Here is a 22,292-nt window from a genome sequence, read left to right as displayed (position 1 = left end):
GTGTGGGTATGACAACGGCTCTGTATACGCTTATCTTTGTGAGGTTTTTCAGTTGGTTGTTTTTCTTGACTCTTTTGTGTAGTCTTCCAAAGGCGCTATTTGCCTTGGCGAGTCTGTTGTCTATCTCATTGTCGATCCTTGCATCTGATGAAATGGTGCAGCTGAGATAGGTAAACTGGTTGACCGTTTTGAGTTTCGTGTGCCCGATGGAGATGTGGGGGGGCTGGTAGTCATGGTGGGGAGCTGGCTGATGGAGGACCTCAGTTTTCTTCAGGCTGACTTCCAGGCCAAACATTTTGGCAGTTTCCGCAAAGCAGGACGTCAAGCGCTGAAGAGCTGACTCTGAATGGGCAACTAAAGCGGCATCGTCTGCAAAGAGTAGTTCACGGACAAGTTTCTCTTGTGTCTTGGTGTGAGCTTGCAGGCGCCTCAGATTGAAGAGACTGCCATCCGTGCGGTACCGGATGTAAACAGCGTCTTCATTTTTGGGGTCTTTCATGGCTTGTTTCAGCATCATGCTAAAGAAGATTGAAAAGAGGGTTGGTGCGAGAACACAGCCTTGCTTCACGCCATTGTTAATGGAGAAGGGTTCAGAGAGCTCATTGCTGTATCTGACCCGACCTTGTTGGTTTTCGTGCAGTTGGATAATCATGTTGAGGAACTTTGGGGGACATCCGATGCGCTCTAGTATATATAAAACAAACAATAGTGGACCCAGGACCGATCCCTGAGGAACTCCACTAGTCACTGGCCTCCAATTGGACAAACAATTTTCTACCACTACTCTCTGACACCTCCCAGCCAACCATTGCTGAATCCATTTCACTACCTCCTTATTTATACCTAATGCCTTCACCTTTTTTCCTAACCTCCGGTGGGTAACTTTGTCAAAAGCTTTACTAAAGTCTAAATAGACAACATCCACAGCTTTCCCTTCATCAACCTTTTTTGTAACCCCCTTGAAAAACTCAATCAGGTTTGTCAAGCATGATCTACCCCTGACAAAACCATGCTGATTACTCCCTAGCAATTCCTGTACCTCCAAATAATTGTAAATACCATCCCTCAGAACACTTTCCATCAACTTACCCACCACAGACGTCAGACTCACGGGCCTATAATTCCCAGGTATACATTTAGACCCTTTCTTAAACAGCGGAACCACATGCGCCACCCTCCAATCCTTTGGCACCACCCCTGTGGCCAGTGACATCCTAAATATCTCTGTTAATGGCCCCACTATCTGTCCACTAGCCTCCCTGAGTGTCCTTGGGAATATTTTGTCCGGTCCCGGAGATTTATCCACCTTTATCTTTTTCAACACAGCCATCACTACCTCCTCGGTTATCCTTATATGCTTCATTACCTCCCCACTATTTTTCTTTACCTCAACTGGTTCAATATTTTTTTCCCTAGTGAATACTATGGAAATCATTCAAAATTTCCCCCATTTCCTCTGACTTCTCACTCAGCCTACCTTCACTATCTACAAGGGGTCCAATTTTATCCCTCACTAATCTTTTACTTTTAATGTACTTATAGAAACCCTTTGGATTTATTTTTACTCTGTCTGCCAAAGCCTCTTCATGCCTTTTTTTTGGCCTTTCTAATTTCTTTCTTAAGATTCCTTCTACACTCCTTGTAGTCCTCCTTCAAATTGTCAGCTCTCTGTTCTTTATACCTCTTGTACACCTCCCTTTTTCTCCTAACCAAATTTCCAATATTCCTCGAAAACCAAGCCTTCCTATGACTTCCAGCCTTTCCTTTGATCCTCACTGGGACATAACTACTCTGTACCCTCAAAATTTCTGAATGCATCCTTGCCAGAAAATAACTTGTGGGGAGACATTGAATAGAAAGAGGCTGAGGGATGATCTTGTGCAGTTTTATAAACTCATGAGGGACATGATAAACTGAATGTTCACAGACTTTTTTTTCCCTTGGAGTAGATGACTTTAGAACCAAGAGGCAGCATGGTTAGCCCAGCGGTTTGCGTAATGCTGTTACAGTCCCAGTGATCAGGACCAGAGATCGAATCGCGTGCTGTCTATAAGGAGTTTGTACGTTCGCTCTGTGTCTGCATTTGTTTCCTCCGGGTGCTCCGGTTTCATACCACCATTCAAAACGTACTCTGGGTTAATTAGGTGTAATTGGGTGGCACAGACTCATGAGCCAAAATAGCCTGTTACTGTGCTGTATGTCTAACTTTAAAAAAACTATGGCATAGATTAAAGATGACAGGGGAAGAGATTTAAGAAGGTCCTGAGGAGCAATATTTTTACTCCAAAAGTAGTGTGAATCTGGTCAGAGGAAACTACACAAGTGATCAGAATTACAGCACTCATAAGATATTTGGACATCTTTGTGGATAGGAAGTGTTTCTGAGAATAAAGATCAAATCCAGCCAAATAGGATTAGCCAGAAAGCCAATTTGGTTGGCACGGATGAGTTGGGCCAAATTGGCCTGTTTTGTACTAGGCCTCTCTTTCTGCTCTCGTCAGGATAGTCCAATGCCTTTGCTCTTTCTTCATCTAAGGCAGTGTTTTCAAACTGCCCCCCACCAACTCCATCTTAAGTATTCTCTATGCCTTAGGTGCTCTGTGATAAGTAAAGGATTGCTTAAGGTGGGATGTGAGTGGGAAGAAAAAGTTTGAAAACCACAGTATTCATTCATTGCCCCTAATTGACTCGTTATGTGCACGGTTTCAGTACTCCAAAGGAAAAGGGCCAATGAAAATTTTTCTCAAGCAAAATATTTTAGTAACTGTTGGGTCTAGAGCAGTGATTCTCAACCTTCCCTTCCCACTCACATCCTACCTTAAGCAATCCCTTACTCATCACAGAGCCCAGATGGCAGAGGAATTACTTATCAGAATCAGATAGAGGGACAGTTGAAAAACAAAACAAAGGACTCTACATCACCTTTGTTGACCTCACCAAAGCCTTCGACACCGTGAGCAGGAAAGGGCTTTGGCAAATACTAGAGCGCATCGGATGTCCCCCAAAGTTCCTCAACATGATTATCCAACTGCACGAAAACCAACAAGGTCAGGTCAGATACAGCAATGAGCTCTCTGAACCCTTCTCCATTAACAATGGCATGAAGCAAGGCTGTGTTCTCGCACCAACCCTCTTTTCAATCTTCTTCAGCATGATGCTGAACCAAGCCATGAAAGACCCCAACAATGAAGACGCTGTTTACATCCGGTACCGCACGGATGGCAGTCTCTTCAATCTGAGGCGCCTGCAAGCTCACACCAAGACACAAGAGAAACTTGTCCGTGAACTACTCTTTGCAGACGATGCCGCTTTAGTTGCCCATTCAGAGCCAGCTCTTCAGCGCTTGACGTCCTGCTTTGCGGAAACTGCCAAAATGTTTGGCCTGGAAGTCAGCCTGAAGAAAACTGAGGTCCTCCATCAGCCAGCTCCCCACCATGACTACCAGCCCCCCCACATCTCCATCGGGCACACGAAACTCAAAACGGTCAACCAGTTTACCTATCTCGGCTGCACCATTTCATCAGATGCAAGGATCGACAATGAGATAGACAACAGACTCGCCAAGGCAAATAGCGCCTTTGGAAGACTACACAAAAGAGTCTGGAAAAACAACCAACTGAAAAACCTCACAAAGATAAGCGTATACAGAGCCGTTGTCATACCCACACTCCTGTTCGGCTCTGAATCATGGGTCCTCTACCGGCACCACCTACGGCTCCTAGAACGCTTCCACCAGCGTTGTCTCCGCTCCATCCTCAACATCCATTGGAGTGCTTACATCCCTAACGTCGAAGTACTCGAGATGGCAGAGGTCGACAGCATCGAGTCCACGCTGCTGAAGATCCAGCTGCGCTGGATGGGTCACGTCTCCAGAATGGAGGACCATCGCCTTCCCAAGATCGTGTTATATGGCGAGCTCTCCACTGGCCACCGTGACAGAGGTGCACCAAAGAAAAGGTACAAGGACTGCCTAAAGAAATCTCTTGGTGCCTGCCACATTGACCACCGCCAGTGGGCTGATAACGCCTCAAACCGTGCATCTTGGCGCCTCACAGTTTGGCGGGCAGCAACCTCCTTTGAAGAAGACCGCAGAGCCCACCTCACTGACAAAAGGCAAAGGAGGAAAAACCCAACACCCAACCCCAACCAACCAATTTTCCCCTGCAACCGCTGCAATCATGTCTGCCTGTCCCGCATCGGACTTGTCAGCCACAAACGAGCCTGCAGCTGACGTGGACTTTTTACCCCCTCCATAAATCTTCGTCCGCGAAGCCAAGCCAAAGAATCAAGGTAAAATTATAAACTCATTCTTCATTTATAAACCATTCAGCACTTCCACTCGGTCAAGATTCTCAGCAAATGTATTTCAGTATCCCTGACCAATTGTCCCAAGCCTGAATTGTTACTTATATGTACATTTATCTTTGCTCTATAAAGTACAATGTTTAACCTGCTGCATTTCACTGCATTGTGTTTTCACTTCAATCACACTAATCTGCAGACTTTTATATTTTACTTGTGGCATCTTGGCTCCTACATTATGTGACTATGGCTATTAAAAGAATATTATAATCCTTTGCCATATCTGATAAAATGCCACTAAAAGAAAAGGAATTCTTGCTTTTTGTGATGGTTCAGATGACTAAATGTTACGCTTCTATCCACACAATACAATGTTGAAATTCCATTTTTTTAACCTACATATTTTCGATCCAGCTGAGTGATTGGAAGGATATGCACTGATTCACCCCATCAAAGCCATTCCTTCCAATACATACACATCTGTGTTAATTCAGAAGTCATCCTCATCCCACTATTTCTTACAGTAAAACTTTCTGATTGGAGAAAAAAATACAAAGACAGCAACTTCCAGATATGTTTAATAAACTGGGCAGGGACAAGTTCCCAACAGTGCCACAAGTTGGAGAAATAACTTCTTGACTGCCGAGCCAATTTGCTGTAATTCCCAAGAGTGCCATTCAGGAATCAGGCAAGATCCACTGAAGATTTTTGATATGCAGAAAGAACTCTAAAAATAAAAATCAAATTCATAAACAGGCCTTTTGGCCCTTCTGGTCTGTGCCGAATTATTAATCTGCCTAGTCCCCTGACTTGCACCCAGTCCATAGACCTCCATACCCCTCCCATCCATGTCTCTGTCCAAATTTTTCTTAAATGTTAAAATTGAGCCCACATTCACCACTTCAACTGGCAGCCACAGTCCCACCATTTTCTGTGTGAAGAAGTTCCTCCTCATGTTCCCTCTAAGCTCCTCCCCTTTTCCCTTTAACCCATGTCCTCTGGTTTGTATCTCACTTACCCCCGGTGGAAAAAGCCTACCTACATATACTGTCTCTATATCCCTTTTAATTTTAAATATCTCTATCAAATCTCCCCTCGTTTTCTACAATCCAGGGAATAAAGTCCCAACCCTTTTAACCTTTCCCTGTTAATCTTTTCTGTACTCTTTCAATCTTATTGATACCTATCCTTTAGCACAGTGGTTCTCAACTTTTTTCTTTCCACTCCCATACCACTTTAAGTATTCCCTGCGCTATAGGTGTTCTGTGAGGGATTGTTTAAGGTGGTATGTGGGTGGAAAGAATAAGTTTGAAAACCACTATTTTAATCACACTCGTTATGTGCATGGTTTCAGAACACCAAAGGAAATGACCAATGGCAATTTTTCTCAAGCAAAAGATTGGGTCTAGAGCAGTGATTCTCACCCTTCCCTTCCTACTCACATCCCATCTTAAGCAATCCCTTAATAATCACAGATCACTGACAGCATAGGGATTACTTAAAGTGGGATGTGAGTGGAAAGAAAAAGGTTGAGAACCACTGCATTAGCAAGATGACCAAAACTGCACACATGAATACTCCAAATTTGGCCTCACCCAGGTGGCTTTCTTTATAAGTTCTCAAAACCAAGAGTATTTGTGACATTTAACTCGAAAGAATAATCCCTTTGATTATCTACACTTAACCTTGGGATTTTTGTTAAGACAGACTGCCTGTTTTCTGTTCAGAGAAGGGAAGGAAGGGTTGGAAATAGGGAAAGGGCAGCTCTTGCAGGTGGTTATTTTGTTTTTACTCTTTGCTAAATATTGGATCAATCATTAATTTGGATTTGTAATGGGCTTTTTACAGAAATACCATTTTGCATTTATACAGGGTAAAATTTGACAAGAACATTAACTAAGGAATCTCTGATAATGAAGTGATATTGGGAGAGGTATCAGAAAGCTAAAAATTGTAATTTAGAAAAAAATCCTACAAGTTGTGGTAGAGAGAGGTTCAGAGAGACAATTCCTAAACTTTAAGGGGGAATAAAAGGGAATGTGCTTGAGACTATAACTGGCAGAACTCAATGCACGTTGCCACATAAAAGCGCTGGAAATGCTTTTAAGTGCAGCTCATCCAACAGATAAGGGAAGAAGGACACAGTTTCACGTTACAATTACAAATGGCATTTCACCAACGTACCTCTCGCAGGCTGACCCGAGCATTGTAGACAATATTTGATCCATCTCTCTTGAAATGGGGATGAGGTTTATCCTTTAGTACAAAAACCACATCTGCTGGGATGGTATTGGGCATTTCGTCTCCTTCTTTTGGGAATGTGATTTTAGTTCCTTCCTTCCAGCCCTTTTTAATTTCAATTGTCAGTATTTTGTCTTCCATCCTGATGCTCCTGCCATCAGGGTTGAGTCGCTTCCTGGAAATCCTCATCCTTTTGGTGGAGCCGTTGTAGATCTCCTCCAAGGACACTCTTAGCTCATGGATGATGGGGGGGTCCTGCTTGCGATGGATCTGCCCCATCATTCCTCCTCTGTGCCGTTCCCTGGGGCTGAAGATTCCAAAGTGGCTAAAGATGTCAGAGTCCACATCCATGGCCTCTTCATGTTGGCCATTTGCCATCCTCCTTCCAAAGAACATCTCAAACGGGTTGACACCATTAAAGAATGCAGCAAAGGTAGCATGAGGATCTCCGTGGAAAGTGTACCGGAATGTTCCTCCCTGCTCATCTGTTCCACCAGCTCCTCCTTTCAACCCTATAAAAGAATAAAGAAAGGATACTTATGTCAGTCTGTGGCCATACCTGAACAGTGTGCAAAGATTTTTTTTTTGATCCAGGTAATATAATTGTAAATCAAATTATCCTTACTTCCTTGAATCAAATCACCCTTTATTTCAAAGTTCTTTCCTCCAACCCAAAAATCTTCCTCCATTCATCCTCCCCATGACCACCATCTTGAACTAACTCAAGGGATTTGCAGGGGAAGTCAAGTGAAAACTTCAAACCGATGAATGATGAGACATGAAATATCGCACAACAGAAGGTAAATAGCTTGAGGGAGAATTTGGTCGTGATCCAGGGGATTGGCTGAGCAGAATTGAAAGAAAGATTTCAAAGAATGTTACAGGATAAGTGTGAGGTGTTGCACTTTGGAAGGACAAACCAAGACAGGACATGCATGGTGAATGGTAGGGCACTGAGGAGAGCAGTAGAACAGAGGGATCTGGAAATACAGATATATAGTTCCCTGAAAATAGAGTCACAGGTGGATAGGGTCATAAAGTACTGTATTGAGTATAGGAATAAGGATGTCATGGTTAAATTGTGTAAGATATTGGTGAGGCCAAATTTGGAGTATTTTGTGCAATTTTGAACTAAGGTTGAAAGAGGGCAGAGAAGATTTACTAGGATGTTGCCAGGAACTGAATTACAGGGAAAGGATAGATAGGTTAGGACTTTATTCCCTGGAGCATAGAAGAATGAGGGAAGATTTAATGGAGGTATTTAAAATTATGAGGGGTGTAGACAGAGTAAATGTAGGCTGGCTTTTTCCACTGAGGGTAAGTGAGATACAAACTAGAGGACATTGGTTAAGGGTAAAAGGGGAAAAGTTTAGGGGGATCATTAGGGAGAACCTCGTCACACACCGAGTGGTGGGAGTGTGAAACAAGCTGCCAGCTAAAGTGGTGAATACGGGCTCAATTTTAACATTTAAGAAGAATTTGAACAGGTACATGAATGGGTGGGATATGGAAGGCTATGGACTGGGTGCAGGTCAGCAGGTCTAGACAGAAAAATAGTTTGAAGGGCCAAAGGACCTGTTACAGTGTAATGTTCTATGATAGGGGTGAAAGAGGATGAAAGTGGAAACAACTTGCAACTATATGATGAATCCAAGCCGTGCAGCCCTCTTGTCTTCCACCATTCAAAGAGGGATATTCTGTTCAGCCAGTGCATTTTGGCAAATCAATCCGAGGGCAAGGTCATCACTGGTGTTTTCTGTTCTCACTGCTGCCATCAGGAAAGACTTGCACCACCAGGTTCAGGAATAGCTGCTCCCCCTCCACCCTCAGACAAACTCAATTAAGGACTCTTACTTGTGCACTTTATTGATTTTCTTTTTGCTCTCTCTGTCCGCTTGTTTACATTTGTTACAGTTTTTTATTGACAGGTTTACACCGTGTACGGTTTATTTTTTGCACTACCAATTCGAGGTAATTCTGCTGAGCCGGCAGGATAAAGGAATCTCATGTGATATCAGGTACGTACTCTGACAATAATGTGAACGAGGTAACCTAGTAAGTGGACACGAGTTGACAATAGTCTGAACCCGTCCACCAGGCAATCATTGCTCAGCCACCACTAGTAGAGGGACAGTGACCCTTGCCGATTGCAAAGCAGGTGAGGGGTGCCCTGGCCAGTTCCATCTTGGTGGACGAACTGCAGAGGCGGAGATGACATTGCGATTGGTGCTTGGATTCAGAAGCGAGGTAGAACCATGACGTAACGGAATGCAGCACAAGTTCCAGTTGCCGAATTCCCATGGAGAAGGTTGAATTGAGTGAACCTCACCGAAACGTACAAAACAGAGCTTGTTTAAAATACACTCGTTTATGGCTGGGTGGGTTCATGACCTAAAAGCCCTGGATTATCACGCCATTGTCGATGGAAAGAAGCTTGCACGAAAATGGCAAGGGGGGGGGGGAGGTATTCCAAACAGCGGCTGCAGCAGGTTCCGGCTTCAACCCGGGCGAGACTTCCTCCCCCCCCCCCTCTCTCTCTCTTCCCCCCCCCCCTCTCTCTCTTCCCCCCTCTCTCTCTCTCTCTCTTCCCCCCTCTCTCTCTCTCTCTCTTCCCCCCTCTCTCTCTCTCTCTCTTCCCCCCTCTCTCTCTCTCTCTCTTCCCCCCTCTCTCTCTCTCTCTCTTCCCCCCTCTCTCTCTCTCTCTCTTCCCCCCTCTCTCTCTCTCTCTTCCCCCCTCTCTCTCTCTCTCTTCCCCCCTCTCTCTCTCTCTCTTCCCCCCTCTCTCTCTCTCTCTTCCCCCCTCTCTCTCTCTCTCTTCCCCCCTCTCTCTCTCTCTCTTCCCCCCTCTCTCTCTCTCTCTTCCCCCCTCTCTCTCTCTCTCTTCCCCCCTCTCTCTCTCTCTCTTCCCCCCTCTCTCTCTCTCTCTTCCCCCCTCTCTCTCTCTCTCTTCCCCCCTCTCTCTCTCTCTCTTCCCCCTCTCTCTCTCTCTCTTCCCCCCTCTCTCTCTCTCTCTTCCCCCCTCTCTCTCTCTCTCTCTTCCCCCCTCTCTCTCTCTCTCTTCCCCCTCTCTCTCTCTCTCTTCCCCCCTCTCTCTCTCTTCCCCCCTCTCTCTCTCTTCCCCCCCCTCTCTCTCTTCCCCCCTCTCTCTCTCTTCCCCCCTCTCTCTCTCTTCCCCCCTCTCTCTCTCTTCCCCCCTCTCTCTCTCTTCCCCCCTCTCTCTCTCTTCCCCCCTCTCTCTCTTCCCCCCTCTCTCTCTCTTCCCCCCTCTCTCTCTCTTCCCCCCTCTCTCTCTCTTCCCCCCCCTCTCTCTCTTCCCCCCCCTCTCTCTCTTCCCCCCCTCTCTCTCTTCCCCCCTCTCTCTCTCTTCCCCCCTCTCTCTCTTCCCCCCTCTCTCTCTCTTCCCCCCCTCTCTCTCTCTCCCCCCCCCTCTCTCTCTTCCCCCCCTCTCTCTCTCTTCCCCCCCTCTCTCTCTCTTCCCCCCTCTCTCTCTCTTCCCCCCTCTCTCTCTCTTCCCCCCTCTCTCTCTCTTCCCCCCTCTCTCTCTCTTCCCCCCTCTCTCTCTCTTCCCCCCTCTCTCTCTCTTCCCCCCTCTCTCTCTCTTCCCCCCTCTCTCTCTCTTCCCCCTCTCTCTCTTCCCCCCTCTCTCTCTTCCCCCCTCTCTCTCTTCCCCCCTCTCTCTCTCTTCCCCCTCTCTCTCTCTCTTCCCCCTCTCTCTCTCTTCCCCCTCTCTCTCTCCCCCCCTCTCTCTCTTCCCCCCCTCTCTCTCTTCCCCCTCTCTCTCTCTTCCCCCTCTCTCTCTCTTCCCCCTCTCTCTCTCTTCCCCCCTCTCTCTCTTCCCCCTCTCTCCCCTTTCCCTCTTTCCTCCCCTCCTCTCTCACTCCCCTCCTCTCTCCCCTTCCCCTCTTTCCTCCCCTCTCTGCTCGACCAAGAATGGCTTCGCCCTCCCCACCACTCACCTTCTTCCCCGAACTGATCGTAGATCTCCCTTTTCTTCGAGTCGCCCAAGACCTCGTAGGCTTCGGCCACCTCCTTGAACCTCTCCTCGGCGTCCGGTGATTTGTTCTTATCTGGGTGCCATTTCAGAGCCTGCTTGCGGTAAGCCTTCTTGATCTCTTCGTCGGTCGCTCCCTTCTGCAACCCCAGAGTGCTGTAATAATCTTTGCCCATGGTCCTGCCGATTCCCTGCAAGAGGGTACGGGCTTCTCGGACGCTGAGCAGAACTCCCGGGCAGCCCCAGACGCCGAGCTGATCAACTCTCCCTCTCTCCCCCTGCCTTGTCAGTTGCTGCCTTTATATTAAACCCTGGCTCCTGGGGAAACCACTGGCTCTCTCTCTCTCTCCCCTCCTCCTCTCTCTCTCTCTCTCTCTCTCCCCTCCTCTCTCTCTCTCCTCTCTCTATATCTCTCTCTCTCCCCTCTCTCTATATCTCTCTCTCCCCTCTCTCTATATCTCTCTCTCACCTCTCTCTCTCTCTCTCTCTCCACAAACGTCATTCCCCATCTATTCCAAACCACTTGTTAACATTCCTCGAGGTTGCCTTTCTCCTAAAAAGGAACAGCGGTCTCGAAGGGTCAAGAAGGGAGGAACGGGCTGAGCTTTGCTTCGACCTTGCGTCCTGAAATTGCACAGCTCATGATCATGCAGCCGGGAGCAGGCCCTTCGGCCCGTGGCAACCATTCTGGCCTCGCCACTCTCGGTCCGGATCCTTCCAAGCCCGTGGTTCTCAACCCCCCCCCCCCCCACTCACAAATCACCTTAAGTAATCCCTTATTAACCCACAGTACACCTATGGCCTCCTGTATGCTCTGTGGTTAGTAAGGGAGTACTTAAAGTGAGTGGAAAAATAAGGTTGAGAACCACTGTTCTGAGTCCTTCATCTGTCCAAAGATCTGAGTGTCAAAGTCATGCCCATTTCTAGTTTTGCAATGGCAAAAGTTGCCTCTTGGACGCCTCTTAAATCTCTCGCCTGAACCCCTTTTTCTTTCCTCTCACAGAGCACGTGTTTAGACAGGGATTACCTAAGGTGGTGGATGAGTGGGAAAGAAAAAGGTCCTTAAATCGACGCCCACTAGTTCTAGAATTGTCAACCCTGGGTACCAAGCTGTGAGCATTATGTAACATGTGTTGATGTCAAATGTGGACAGGATACGGAGGTATTGCCCCTGCCTTTTGTGTGTGTGTGTGAAATAGTGCAAAGCGGCTTCATTTTAACCTCCTCTAAACCCCTTAACTGCTCCATCAGTCTGACACTGGAGTGTCAGTTAGCCTGTGGAGTGACCTCACTCGTGAAGGTGTGGGAGGCAAAACTGGTGGACTAATTCAGAGGCTGTGAGAGATCACAGTCACGAAACACAACCGAGTCCAGTTGAGCAGGCAACTGATCTACCATTTATATTCATCTAATAGTCAATTCCCCCTCCCTTTATGGCTAAAAAATTGTGTCTTTTCCATATATCCCATGTAGAGTGGGCCCCCCCCCCCCAACTTTGGCCCTAACATCCGCCTATCCGAGCTCCCAACTCCCTGACTGCGAACACTCGCCTTGGGCGCCCGCCCATTCCAGTTTCCGATACCCCAACCGTGGATCCTTACCATGGCTGCCTGCTCTCTGAAGCTCCCGATGCCTCAGCCACAGACCCTCCAAAGCCTCGGCTGCCTGCCCATTGGAGTTCCCGATGCCCTGAATGCACACTTACCAACCGGTCTCAGCTATCTGTGCTCCCAAAGCCTTGATAGTGCAGGTACTCACCATGGTCAAAAGTGGTATTCATTTAAAAGTAAACCCCCCCCTCCCAAATTTGACCTGACAAATTGATCCCTAAAACTCAACTATTGCATGAGTATAAATGGTACCTACTGACTGATTAGGGTAATGCACACCTAGATAGGACTGTGAGTGACCCTAACACAGATGGACTGAGACTGTTTCTCATTCTATTTTAACCTGGCTCCATATTTTGGCTTAAATGTTAGAGTGGGTATACAATATGGAACAAACTGGGTAGAACATAAGAAATAGAAACAGGTATTGAAAATTGGTTGTCTGACAGGAGGCAGAGAGTCGGGATAAATGGGAGTTTTTCAGGTTGGCAGAGAGTGGTAAGTGGGGTGCTGCAGGGGTCAGTGTTAGGCCCACAACTGTTCATCATTTACATTGATGACTTTGAGGAGGGGACAAAATGTGGTGTAGCCAAGATTGCGGATGACACCAAATTGAGTGGAAGAGCAAATTGTAATGAGGATGTGGAGAGTCTGCAGAGGGATAGAGTTAAGCTGGATGAGTGGGCAAAGGTCAGGCAGATGGAGTACAATGTTAGTAAGTGTGAGGTTATCCACTTTGGCAAGAAAAATAAAAGAGCTGAATATTATTGAAAGGGTGAAAAACTACAGCATGGTGTTGTGCAGAGTGACTTGGGAGGGCTTGTGCATGAATCGCAAAAAGTTAGGTTGCAGGTGCAGCAGGTTATTAAGAAGGCAAATGGAATGTTGTCCTTCATCGCTCGAGGAATTGAATTCAGGAGTAGGGAGGTCATGTTGCAACTGTATAAGGTACTGGTGAGACCGCACCTGGAGTACTGAGTCCAGTTCTGGTCTCCATATTTGAGGAAGGATATACTGGCTTTGGAGACGGTCCAGAGGAGGTTTACTAGGTTGATCCCTGGGATGAAGGGGTTGACTTATGATGAAAGATTAAATCGTCTAGGATTGTATTCCCTCGAGTTCAGAAGAATGAGAGGAGATCTTATAGAAACATAGGATTATGCAGGGTATGGATAGGATAGAAGTAGGAAGGTTTTTTGAGCTGGCCGGGGAAACTAAAACGAGAGGACACAGTCTCAAGATTCGGGGGAGTAGATTTAGGACAGAGATGAGGAAAAATAGTTTTTTCCCAGTAGTGAATGTTTGGAATTCTCTAACCAGGGAAATGTTTGAGGCTGCTTCATTAAACATATTTAAAATTCGGTTAGATAAATTTTTACATGATAGAGGAATTAGGGGATATGCGGAGAAGGCAGGTAGGTGGAGTTAGGTCAGAAATTAGATTAGCCATGATCGTATTGAATGGCGGAGCAGGCTCGATGGGCCATTTTTGGCCTACTCCTTTTCCTATTTCCCATGTTCCTATGTATGAACAATCAGCCCATTGTTCCTGCTGTGCCTTTCAACAAAATTGTGAGTTTACATTAGCTCTTTCCAGATCCCAATTATCCTAACACTGTATCTAAAAATTCATTGCTCTTTTTTCCTCAAAATCAAATAAACCAAAACTTGCTTCTTTATCATTTTTAAGTTTCATCTTTTCTCAGAACTGCCGATGACTATGATTTTTTTTCACCAGGAGTGGAATTATAAACAATCATATCCACAGGCCCGTGATCTGTGCTTTGTTTAAATGGAACCCTGTTGACAACATTTAACAATAGGAAGAGAGGATTTGATACACGTGCAAATTAACAATAAGAAATAGACAAAATCAGAATGGAATGTTTTAAATGTCAATTTTCTCCCAAACTCCTTTCCTGAAATGAGTCACCCCTTGCTTGATTACAGTTACATAAGTCCTAGTCATCCTCATATACATGGCTCAAATTACCATATGTGAGAGGATTACCATACCCAAATTTAGCAAATTATTTCAACGTTTTTTTGGAAATTTTCAGTGTTCAGAGGGAAAAAAAAGTTGCACTCCAGTACCACCATTTACTGGAGATCTCCAGGACCCTTACCAGAAGCTCTATGTACAAATGTCACCATTGGAGAGGAAGGGCAATAAGAATGAATGTCATAGGCTGCTCTATCAGGGAGAGTCTAGCAAAGTCACAGCTATAGCTCATCGATATGACTCCTCCAACAGGCTCACAAACGACAAACGTTATGTACCAATACATCATTTTCAGATCCACATAAACATTCAGCACAACAGCCTCAGTTTCACATTCTACAACTAGCAAAAAAATCAATTACCATTTTTTTATAATGTGGGATTGCAGACGTTTTTGCCAATATTTTATACAGAAAAATACAAGATCATTTCCTTGCTTGAAATCTGAGAGATGGGAACAGATCACCTGCTGAATTGTGATGGAATACTTGTAGATGTATTTGGGAGATAAATTGGTAAAATTAAAGAAAGTTACATACATACACACACTTTAAAACAGATCTTATTTGAAATACTGAAGAATTCATATTCAGTGACTTTACAGGAACTATGGAGAATGCTATGCAGATTTCACAAGTAGATGCTAATTGAAATGATGTCATGAAATGAATGGACTGGAGTCAGGTCGTCTGTGTTGAACATTTTTACAAGACTTCTGACCTTACTGCAAAGTGCTCACTCAAAGGTCACTCCTGGGTTCTTGATTACTTAAAAACAACAGATGGGAGCAAAAGACTAACTCCTATTATTTGCTGGAGAAGGAGGGGGTGTTGGCAAGGGAGAGAGAGAAGGACGTGGCTGGCAGTTGGAACCTGAGATGGAGAGAGAGTCACAGCTGAAACAAGCAGGTGAAGCTGGTTGGAACTGAAACAGAAGTGGCGGATGGCTGGAAGTGCTATCTGTCTGATGTTTCTCTTGGAATGAGTGAAACAGAAAGGAACTCTGTGGTTGCCTGAAAGAAAGAGGTTATCATCTGGAGAACCCTGATCGGGCAAGTTTCATTAGCAAGACATTGAGTTGACAAATGGTGGTACCTCAGTTGTGGAAATCCTGGAACAACACATCTCTCTCAGCAAACCTACAAAAAACCTTCTTGAACGATAAACATTTACCTTTCGAGCACCAAAGCCTGGTGAACTTTATACATGTTAAATTCTGTGCACAGTATAAGAATTGCCTGCAACCAGAGAACTTGGAAGAATGAGAAGTGAGAATGAACTGTGAACCAAAGAATTTTTCTTAAATTTACACACACATTACATACACATGAATTTAGAATTAGAAGGGGGTTAAGTTGGGTTAGTTAAGATAATAGAGATAAGTTAAAGTTTGATTCTGTTTTCATGTTTAAAGATAATTAAAAACAACTTTTGTTTAAGTAACTATTTGTCTTGGTGAATGTCTATTGCTGCTGGGTTTTGGGGTCCTTTGGGCTCAACAGAATACTGTCCAGGGACATCTCAATTTCTAATCAACACAATGTATAAATGCTGGTGCAAAATTATTTCTGAACCAATGCAAGGTCAATAATCTGAATGATGACAATTTATTTTTCTAGGACCCTGAGAATTTCAATATTTTGTTTTATTGTTAACCAACTTTCTTTTCCTGTATACCTAAACAGAAGCAGCAGTACAAGTTTATGTAACTGCACTTTACAAAACTCTGGGCAATTTTTAAAGTTTAATACCTTTCAAGCCATAGGCTCAATTCAAATAACAGCACAGTTACAATACCCTGTGGTGATAAAGAATGAAATGGTCAGTTAAATTTCATACAACTATTGTGGAGAGATTCTAGGTGTTCTCTTCAGCTCTGAAGAACCTGTTCATGATTTGCTTTTTATTTGATTGTATAGTGTAGCATTTTTTTCTGAACATTGAAACTTCATCCAAATCAGCGGTTCTCAACCTTTTTATTTCCATTCACATCCCACATTAAGTAATCCCTATGCCATAGGTGCTCTGTGATTAGTAAGGGATTGCTTAAGGTTGTATGTGGGTGTCAAGAATAATAAGTTTGAAAACCACTGTTTTAATCGTCCCTAATTGACTCGTTATGTGCATGGTTTCAGATCTCCAAAGGAAATGGGCCAATTACTATTTTCTCAAGCAAAATATTTCAGTAACAATTGGGTCTAGAGCAGTGGTTCTCAACCTTCCCTTCCCACTCACACGCCACCTTAAGCAATCCCTTACTAATCACAGAGCAGTGATAGCATAGGGATTACTTAAAGTGATATGTGAGTGGAAAGAAAAATGTTGACAACCACTGCTCTAAATCTCCAAAAAATGTTGGAACAGCATTTTAAAAATTTGCCAAGTTCATATATGGTAGTTTTTGGCCACGGAAATGAGGGTGATTGAGGCTTATGTAACTGTAATTAAGCAGGAGCTGACTCATTTCAGGGAAGGAGTTGGGAGAAAATTGACATTTAAAAACATTCCATTCTGATTTTGTCTATTTCTATTGTTAATTTGCACGTGTATCAAATCCTCTCTTCCTATTGTTAAATGTTGTCAACAGGTTCCATTTAAACAAAGCACAGATCACGGGCCTGTGGATATGATTGTTTATAATTCCACTCCTGGTGAAAAAAATCATAGTCATCGGTAAGTTCTGAGAAAAGATGAAACTTAAAAATGATAAAGAAGCAAGTTTTGGTTTATTTGATTTTGAGGAAAAAAGAGCAATGAATTTTTAGATACAGTGTTAGGATAATTGGGATCTGAAAGAGCTTATGTAAACTCACAATTTTGTTGAAAGGCACAGCAGGAACAATTGGCCAAATCTGTTTCTAGTGTAGGTGAGATACAACCAGATGACATGGGTTACGAGTGCAAGGGAAAAGTTTAGGGGGTACTTCTTCACATAGATAGCGTTGGGGTATGGAATGAACTTCTATCCGAAGTGGTGAATGCAGGCTCAATTTTAACATTTAAGAGGAATTTGGACAAGTGCATGAATGGGAGAGGTATGGAAGGCTATGGACTGGGTGCAGGTCAGTGGGACCAGTCAAAAAATGGTTTAGCACAGACTAGAAGGCCGAAAAGGCCTGTTTCTGTGCTGTAATGTTCTATGGTTCTATGTCTTGTGTTCCACCCAGTTTATTGGCGAATACCAATTTTATTGCCCCAAAACTGTAAAAGAGGCAGATAAGAGTGAGCTGGAAATCAGATACAAGGCAGATCAGGAAAGGATGGCAGATTTTCTACCCTGAAGAGGTGAATGAGCCTGTTGAGTTTTTAAACAAAATCCTATTTGTATGTGGATCACTATTCTAAGGCTGGCTTCCTTTCCCCACCCCCAAACCCTCTCACTTTACATATTATTTTTCTCACCATCTCTCACCCCAACTCTTTATATCTGATGATGGGCAATCGGAACAGTTTAATTAATAATCTAACTTCCCATCCTTCCCTTATTTGGTTCCCTTCCTCCTTTCTGACCAATTTCCACAATCTGTAGCTCTCCAGTGCCTCCATTTATCATCTGCACTGAAAACCTGTGCTGGCCAACTGATGGATATTTTCATGAGTATCTTCAACATTATCAAGCCTTGATATCTCCAACATGAGGTGTTGAAGATATCAAGGCATGATAACTACCTTTTTCAGACAGGCCTCAATCATCCTGGTGCCAAGAAGAGTGTGGTAATCTGTCAATATGACTACAGACCAGTGGTACTCACATCCACAGTGATGACGAGTTTTTGGATACTGGCTAGCACTTGCTTCACCTCCTATCCCTCATCTCTTTATCCTGGGGTATCTCCCCTCTGCTCTTTACTCTTTTAGCTAAAGGTAAATCGTTAACTGTCCAATTCCTTCCACAGATGCTGAGTTCCTCCAGAAGGTCCATTTTTGCTCAAGATTCCAGCATCACTTGTGTCTCCTTTAATTAATAACATTTTGGTTGAGGTGCGATTTTGAAAAAGTGATCATAACATTTATAATTTTTTACATAAATGTTAAAAGCCACATTTTCCAATCTTAAAATTCATTCAATTCAGCCTGAAAACAAAGCAAACTCTAATTGTATGGATATGATATTAGATTGGGAAACTGCACTGAAATGCACACAAGTAATTATTATTTCAATAATTTCTTTCTTTGGCTTGGCTTCGCGGACGAAGATTTATAGAGGGGGTAAAAGTCCACGTCAGCTGCAGGCTCGTTTGTGGCTGACAAGTCCGATGCGGGACAGGCAGACAACGGTTGCAGCGGTTGCAGGGGAAAATTGGTTGGTTGGGGTTGGGTGTTGGGTTTTTCCTCCTTTGCCTTTGTCAGTGAGGTGGCTCTGCGGTCTTCTTCAAGGAGGTTGCTGCCCGCCAAACTGTGAGGCGCCAAGATGCACGGTTTGAGGTGTTATCAGCCCACTGGCGGTGGTCAATGTGGCAGGCACCAAGAGATTATTTGTAATAAGCATATATCCCTTTTAAATCACAAAACCTCTTATCTTCAGGTTTTTGGGTGTCTGTCTATTGGAGGACCTCCTCTGACGCCAGCACACTCAGAAATTGTGCATATCTAAATATCTTTTAAATACTGTTTAAATTTGTATTTAAATTTTAAATAACCTGCCTCGACCACTTCCTCCTCATATCCACCATCCTCTGTGTGAAATTAGCAAATATAGGCAATCCTTCATGAGCAGGGACTTCCCATCCATTCAGGACATCTACCCGAAACACTGCATCAAGAGGACAGCTAACATCATAAACTATCTATGTCATCTTAGTCACAATTTCTTCTCATGGTTACCTTCAGGAGGAGCCCACCATCTCCAGGCTTAAGAACAGTTCCCCACCCTCCACCCAACAGGATCTTGAACCTCCCAAACCCTAAACTACTTCAGGATCACCAAAAGATCTGCTGCACTATTGAAATGTCACTATTTTCTTGCACTAATTTCAGCTGTGTATATTTATCTAAAAACACACAGAAATGCTGGAGGAGCTCATCTGTCTCGCAGCATCCTGAGGAGGTTTCGGGCCTGTACCCTTTCTCAAGGTATAAGCAGAAACCAGGAAACATCTGAAAAAAGACTGAAGAATGGGAAGGGGAGGAGAGCTAATTGGGGGCATCATAAGAGAAAATAATTGATTTGGGCTCAGGAGTGCAGTGAACTGGAATTCACTGTCTGACTGTAGATTAGACGGTCGACCTCTCCTCTTAGCTCTGCCCTCATCAGCCCCGATAGAAACCCTGTTTTCCCACCTTACCTCGGAATTACCTTTTTTTTTTATTTTATTTTTATTTTTTTTCACACCATAAATCACAATAGCCATGATATACACTTTTTACCTCGGAATTACCTGAAGACCTCTGTAAGTACTGGTTGTAAGCTAATAAAAGTGTGTTTGTACTTCTCACAGGTCTCCGAGTTCTATCGATCACGTTACAATTTTATTAGCTTACTTTTGAAGACAGCCCTATTGAAGCTGGCATGTACCAGGTCGACCCTCGACCAGAGGCCCCGGAGGAATTTGCCTACTGGTTAGAGTGCTTCCAGTCCTACATAGTGGCCACTCAAGAAGTCTTCCACTCCAACAGCCTCTGTAGATTGGCCCTCTTTCAAGTTAGCCCCAAGGGATACGCAGTCATCAGGGACTGTGTGATGTATGAGTCGGTCATCGAAGACCTGAAGGCCCACTACATGAGGTCCCAGAACGACGTGCTGGCGAGACACCAACACTCACAATGCCAGAAACTACATCCTGGAACTATGGATGCTGACAAATAAGAGCCCAGGGTGAGGGAAGAAGAACAAGTCCTGGATACTCTAGTGGCTGGAGTAAGTTCAAGATAGGTGAGGCAGTGACTATTGAAGTTGGGGAAGAAAGCCCTTGCCAGTATCCTTGATCTAGCAAAATCCCTCAAACAGGCCAAATTGGGAGTGGACCATCTCACTAACGAAAACGGCACCTTCTCAGAAAGCCAGGCCTAAGGAGCACAGCTGTCCCAGGTACCGACTACTGCAGCTACACACGACCGGGAGTACTACTTCTGCGGACAGACCAAACACTTCTGCACCAGATGCTCCATGAGAGACTCCGTGGTGTCCAGGATGCGGTAAGAGGGGACACTGGACGCAAGTGTGTTGGGCATTGGGGAACCTCAGAAGGCTATTACATGTGTGGTCCCTGAACAGTCGTACACCCCGTGCCCAAGACCAGAGGTGTGGGCTCCCACCTATCCATGCTGCTTGCCGCCGCCATCTTGCTGTGCCTTGTGGTGGGAACTGCTCCAGAAGAGAAGCAACAGCAGGAACAGCGGCAATCTTGCCGCTCTTCGTGGTCGATGCCACCTCTGGCCTTCAGATCAAGACGAAAGTAGCAGGTGGGATTGATGCAGCATCTGGAGTGCTGGCATCAGTTGTCCTCAACCAAGCGAAATCCCAGTACGCTGAGTAACTCGATGATGGAAGTGAGGGTAAACAGACATCTGACAGATTGTTTAATAGACACTGGCTCGACAGAGAGCTTTATAAACTCTACGACCACTCAGCGGTACAAATTAAAGGTTTACCCCATGGACTACCGTATCTATCTAGCGTCGCAATCGTTTTCGATGACTATTCAGGGATATTAACTGTAAAAGGGGGGAATTTTGCAAGTCTGACTGAATGTGTTGAAAGGTTGAGTGCTTCTGTGTTGCTGGGCCTGGACCTCCTGTGTCAACTTAAAAACATGACCATGGAGTTCTCAGGCCCACTTCCCCTAATCATGCTGCAGAACAGAAGGTCCCAACATCCAGACACTACATGCAGTCTCTCCACGCTGAATATCAAACCCCCCCCCATTTCAGAACCTTATCCCCGACTATAAGTCAGTAGTCACAAAGAGCAGGTGATACAGTGCAGGGAACAGAGAATTTATTAGGGCCAAAACACAGCGGCTGCTTAAGGAAAAAAAATTGAACCCAGCAACAGCCCATGAAGACCCCAGGTAGTAGTCGTGAGAGAGGGAGAAAGGCCAGGCTAGTGATAGACTATAACCAAACTATTAATTGCTTCACACTCCTGGACGCATACCCCCTCCCCCAAATCTTGGATATGGTGAATGAAATTGTGCAGTACTGGGTCTATTCGAGCATCGACCTGAAAGCTGCATACCACCAGGTACCAATCTGTTCCAAGGACCATCCCTACACTGCCTTGGAGGCAGACGAACAGCTTTATCAGTTCCTGAGGGTCTTTCAGTATTACGAACAGGGTCTCGGTCTTCCAGTGGCAGATAGATGAAATGGTAGACAAGTACGGGCTAAGGCCCACATTCCCCTATCTCGACAACATCACCATTTGCAGACATAACCTGGATGCCAATCTCCAGAAATTTCTCCATACAGCCAAATCCCTGAACCTCACATACAATGCCAGTAAGTGCAATGTTCAGATGAAGTGCTATTCCTCCAATTTGCGGGTGGTCAGTCTGGCAGTGCCTGAGACCTTGGACACATGTCAGCAAGGGAATTGGACAGGGAATGACTGGGAGATCCAAAGTATTGCGGCAAATAGAGCTGAGGTGCTCAACAATCTCCCAGTCTATCCGATGTATTGGAAACCACAACGGAGCACTGGATGAAGTAGATGACCCCTTCAGATTCACAAGTGAAGTGTTGCTTCGCTTGGAAGGGACAGTTTGGGGCCCCGAATGTTAGTAAGAAAGAAGGTGTGGGTGTAAGTAGAGCATCTACTGAGGACACAGGGGTAAGTGCCAAGGTGGGGAGGGAGGAGTGGACAAGTGTGGACAGCTACTTCTATTGGATGTCTGCACCCGCTGCAGCCACTGTACTCGCTACGATGCTATTGCACATGTGCGAGACCCCACGAAGCTCACTAGTTAACAGAAGAGACAGAGCTTGCCTAGTGGTGGACGCCATTTCCAGGGGCTCCTGTTATACATTGTACTGTTGAATTTAACAGTAAGCATTTGTAAGGAGTTTGCTGTTTTATGTTGTTTGATTATTTGATGCATCAACAATCATGGTGCCAGAAGACTGAGCCTGATGCCTTCAAGTGAAAAGTGAGTAACCAACGCCATGTTAGGACTGCACCATAATGGAAGACGGATTCAGAAGTCCTG

The 22,292-nt window shown here is 44.9% G+C and overlaps 1 protein-coding gene and 1 long non-coding RNA gene across 3 annotated transcripts in view; one reads left to right on the top strand and one right to left on the bottom strand.

Annotated features, from left to right (window-relative positions):
* The window catches only part of dnajb4 (DnaJ heat shock protein family (Hsp40) member B4), a 38,900-nt gene extending 27,846 nt beyond the window's left edge, over positions 1 to 11,054 (bottom strand). The window contains exons 1-3 of one of the 2 annotated variants that reach the window (XM_069939323.1): positions 10,500 to 11,053; positions 6,487 to 7,055; positions 4,878 to 5,029 (exon numbers count right to left, since the gene is read on the bottom strand). In XM_069939323.1, the coding sequence (XP_069795424.1) occupies positions 4,880 to 5,029; positions 6,487 to 7,055; positions 10,500 to 10,710 (930 nt within the window). In that variant the 5' untranslated portion in view covers positions 10,711 to 11,053 and the 3' untranslated portion in view covers positions 4,878 to 4,879. Of the gene's footprint in view, positions 1 to 4,877; positions 5,030 to 6,486; positions 7,056 to 10,499 lie in introns of those variants that run through there. The other variant, XM_069939322.1, reaches the window with a different exon arrangement.
* On the top strand, positions 10,420 to 20,752 carry LOC138764044 (uncharacterized). The gene is made up of 2 exons (XR_011357968.1): positions 10,420 to 10,638; positions 19,584 to 20,752. It is a non-coding gene; the product is annotated as an uncharacterized lncRNA (long non-coding RNA).
* Positions 20,753 to 22,292: the final 1,540 nt, after the last annotated feature.

The sequence above is a fragment of the Narcine bancroftii genome, chromosome 5, assembly GCF_036971445.1.
Source record: "Narcine bancroftii isolate sNarBan1 chromosome 5, sNarBan1.hap1, whole genome shotgun sequence".
In the NCBI taxonomy this organism is placed as follows: Eukaryota; Metazoa; Chordata; class Chondrichthyes; order Torpediniformes; family Narcinidae; genus Narcine; species Narcine bancroftii.
This window is presented reverse-complemented; position numbering and strand designations above follow the sequence as displayed.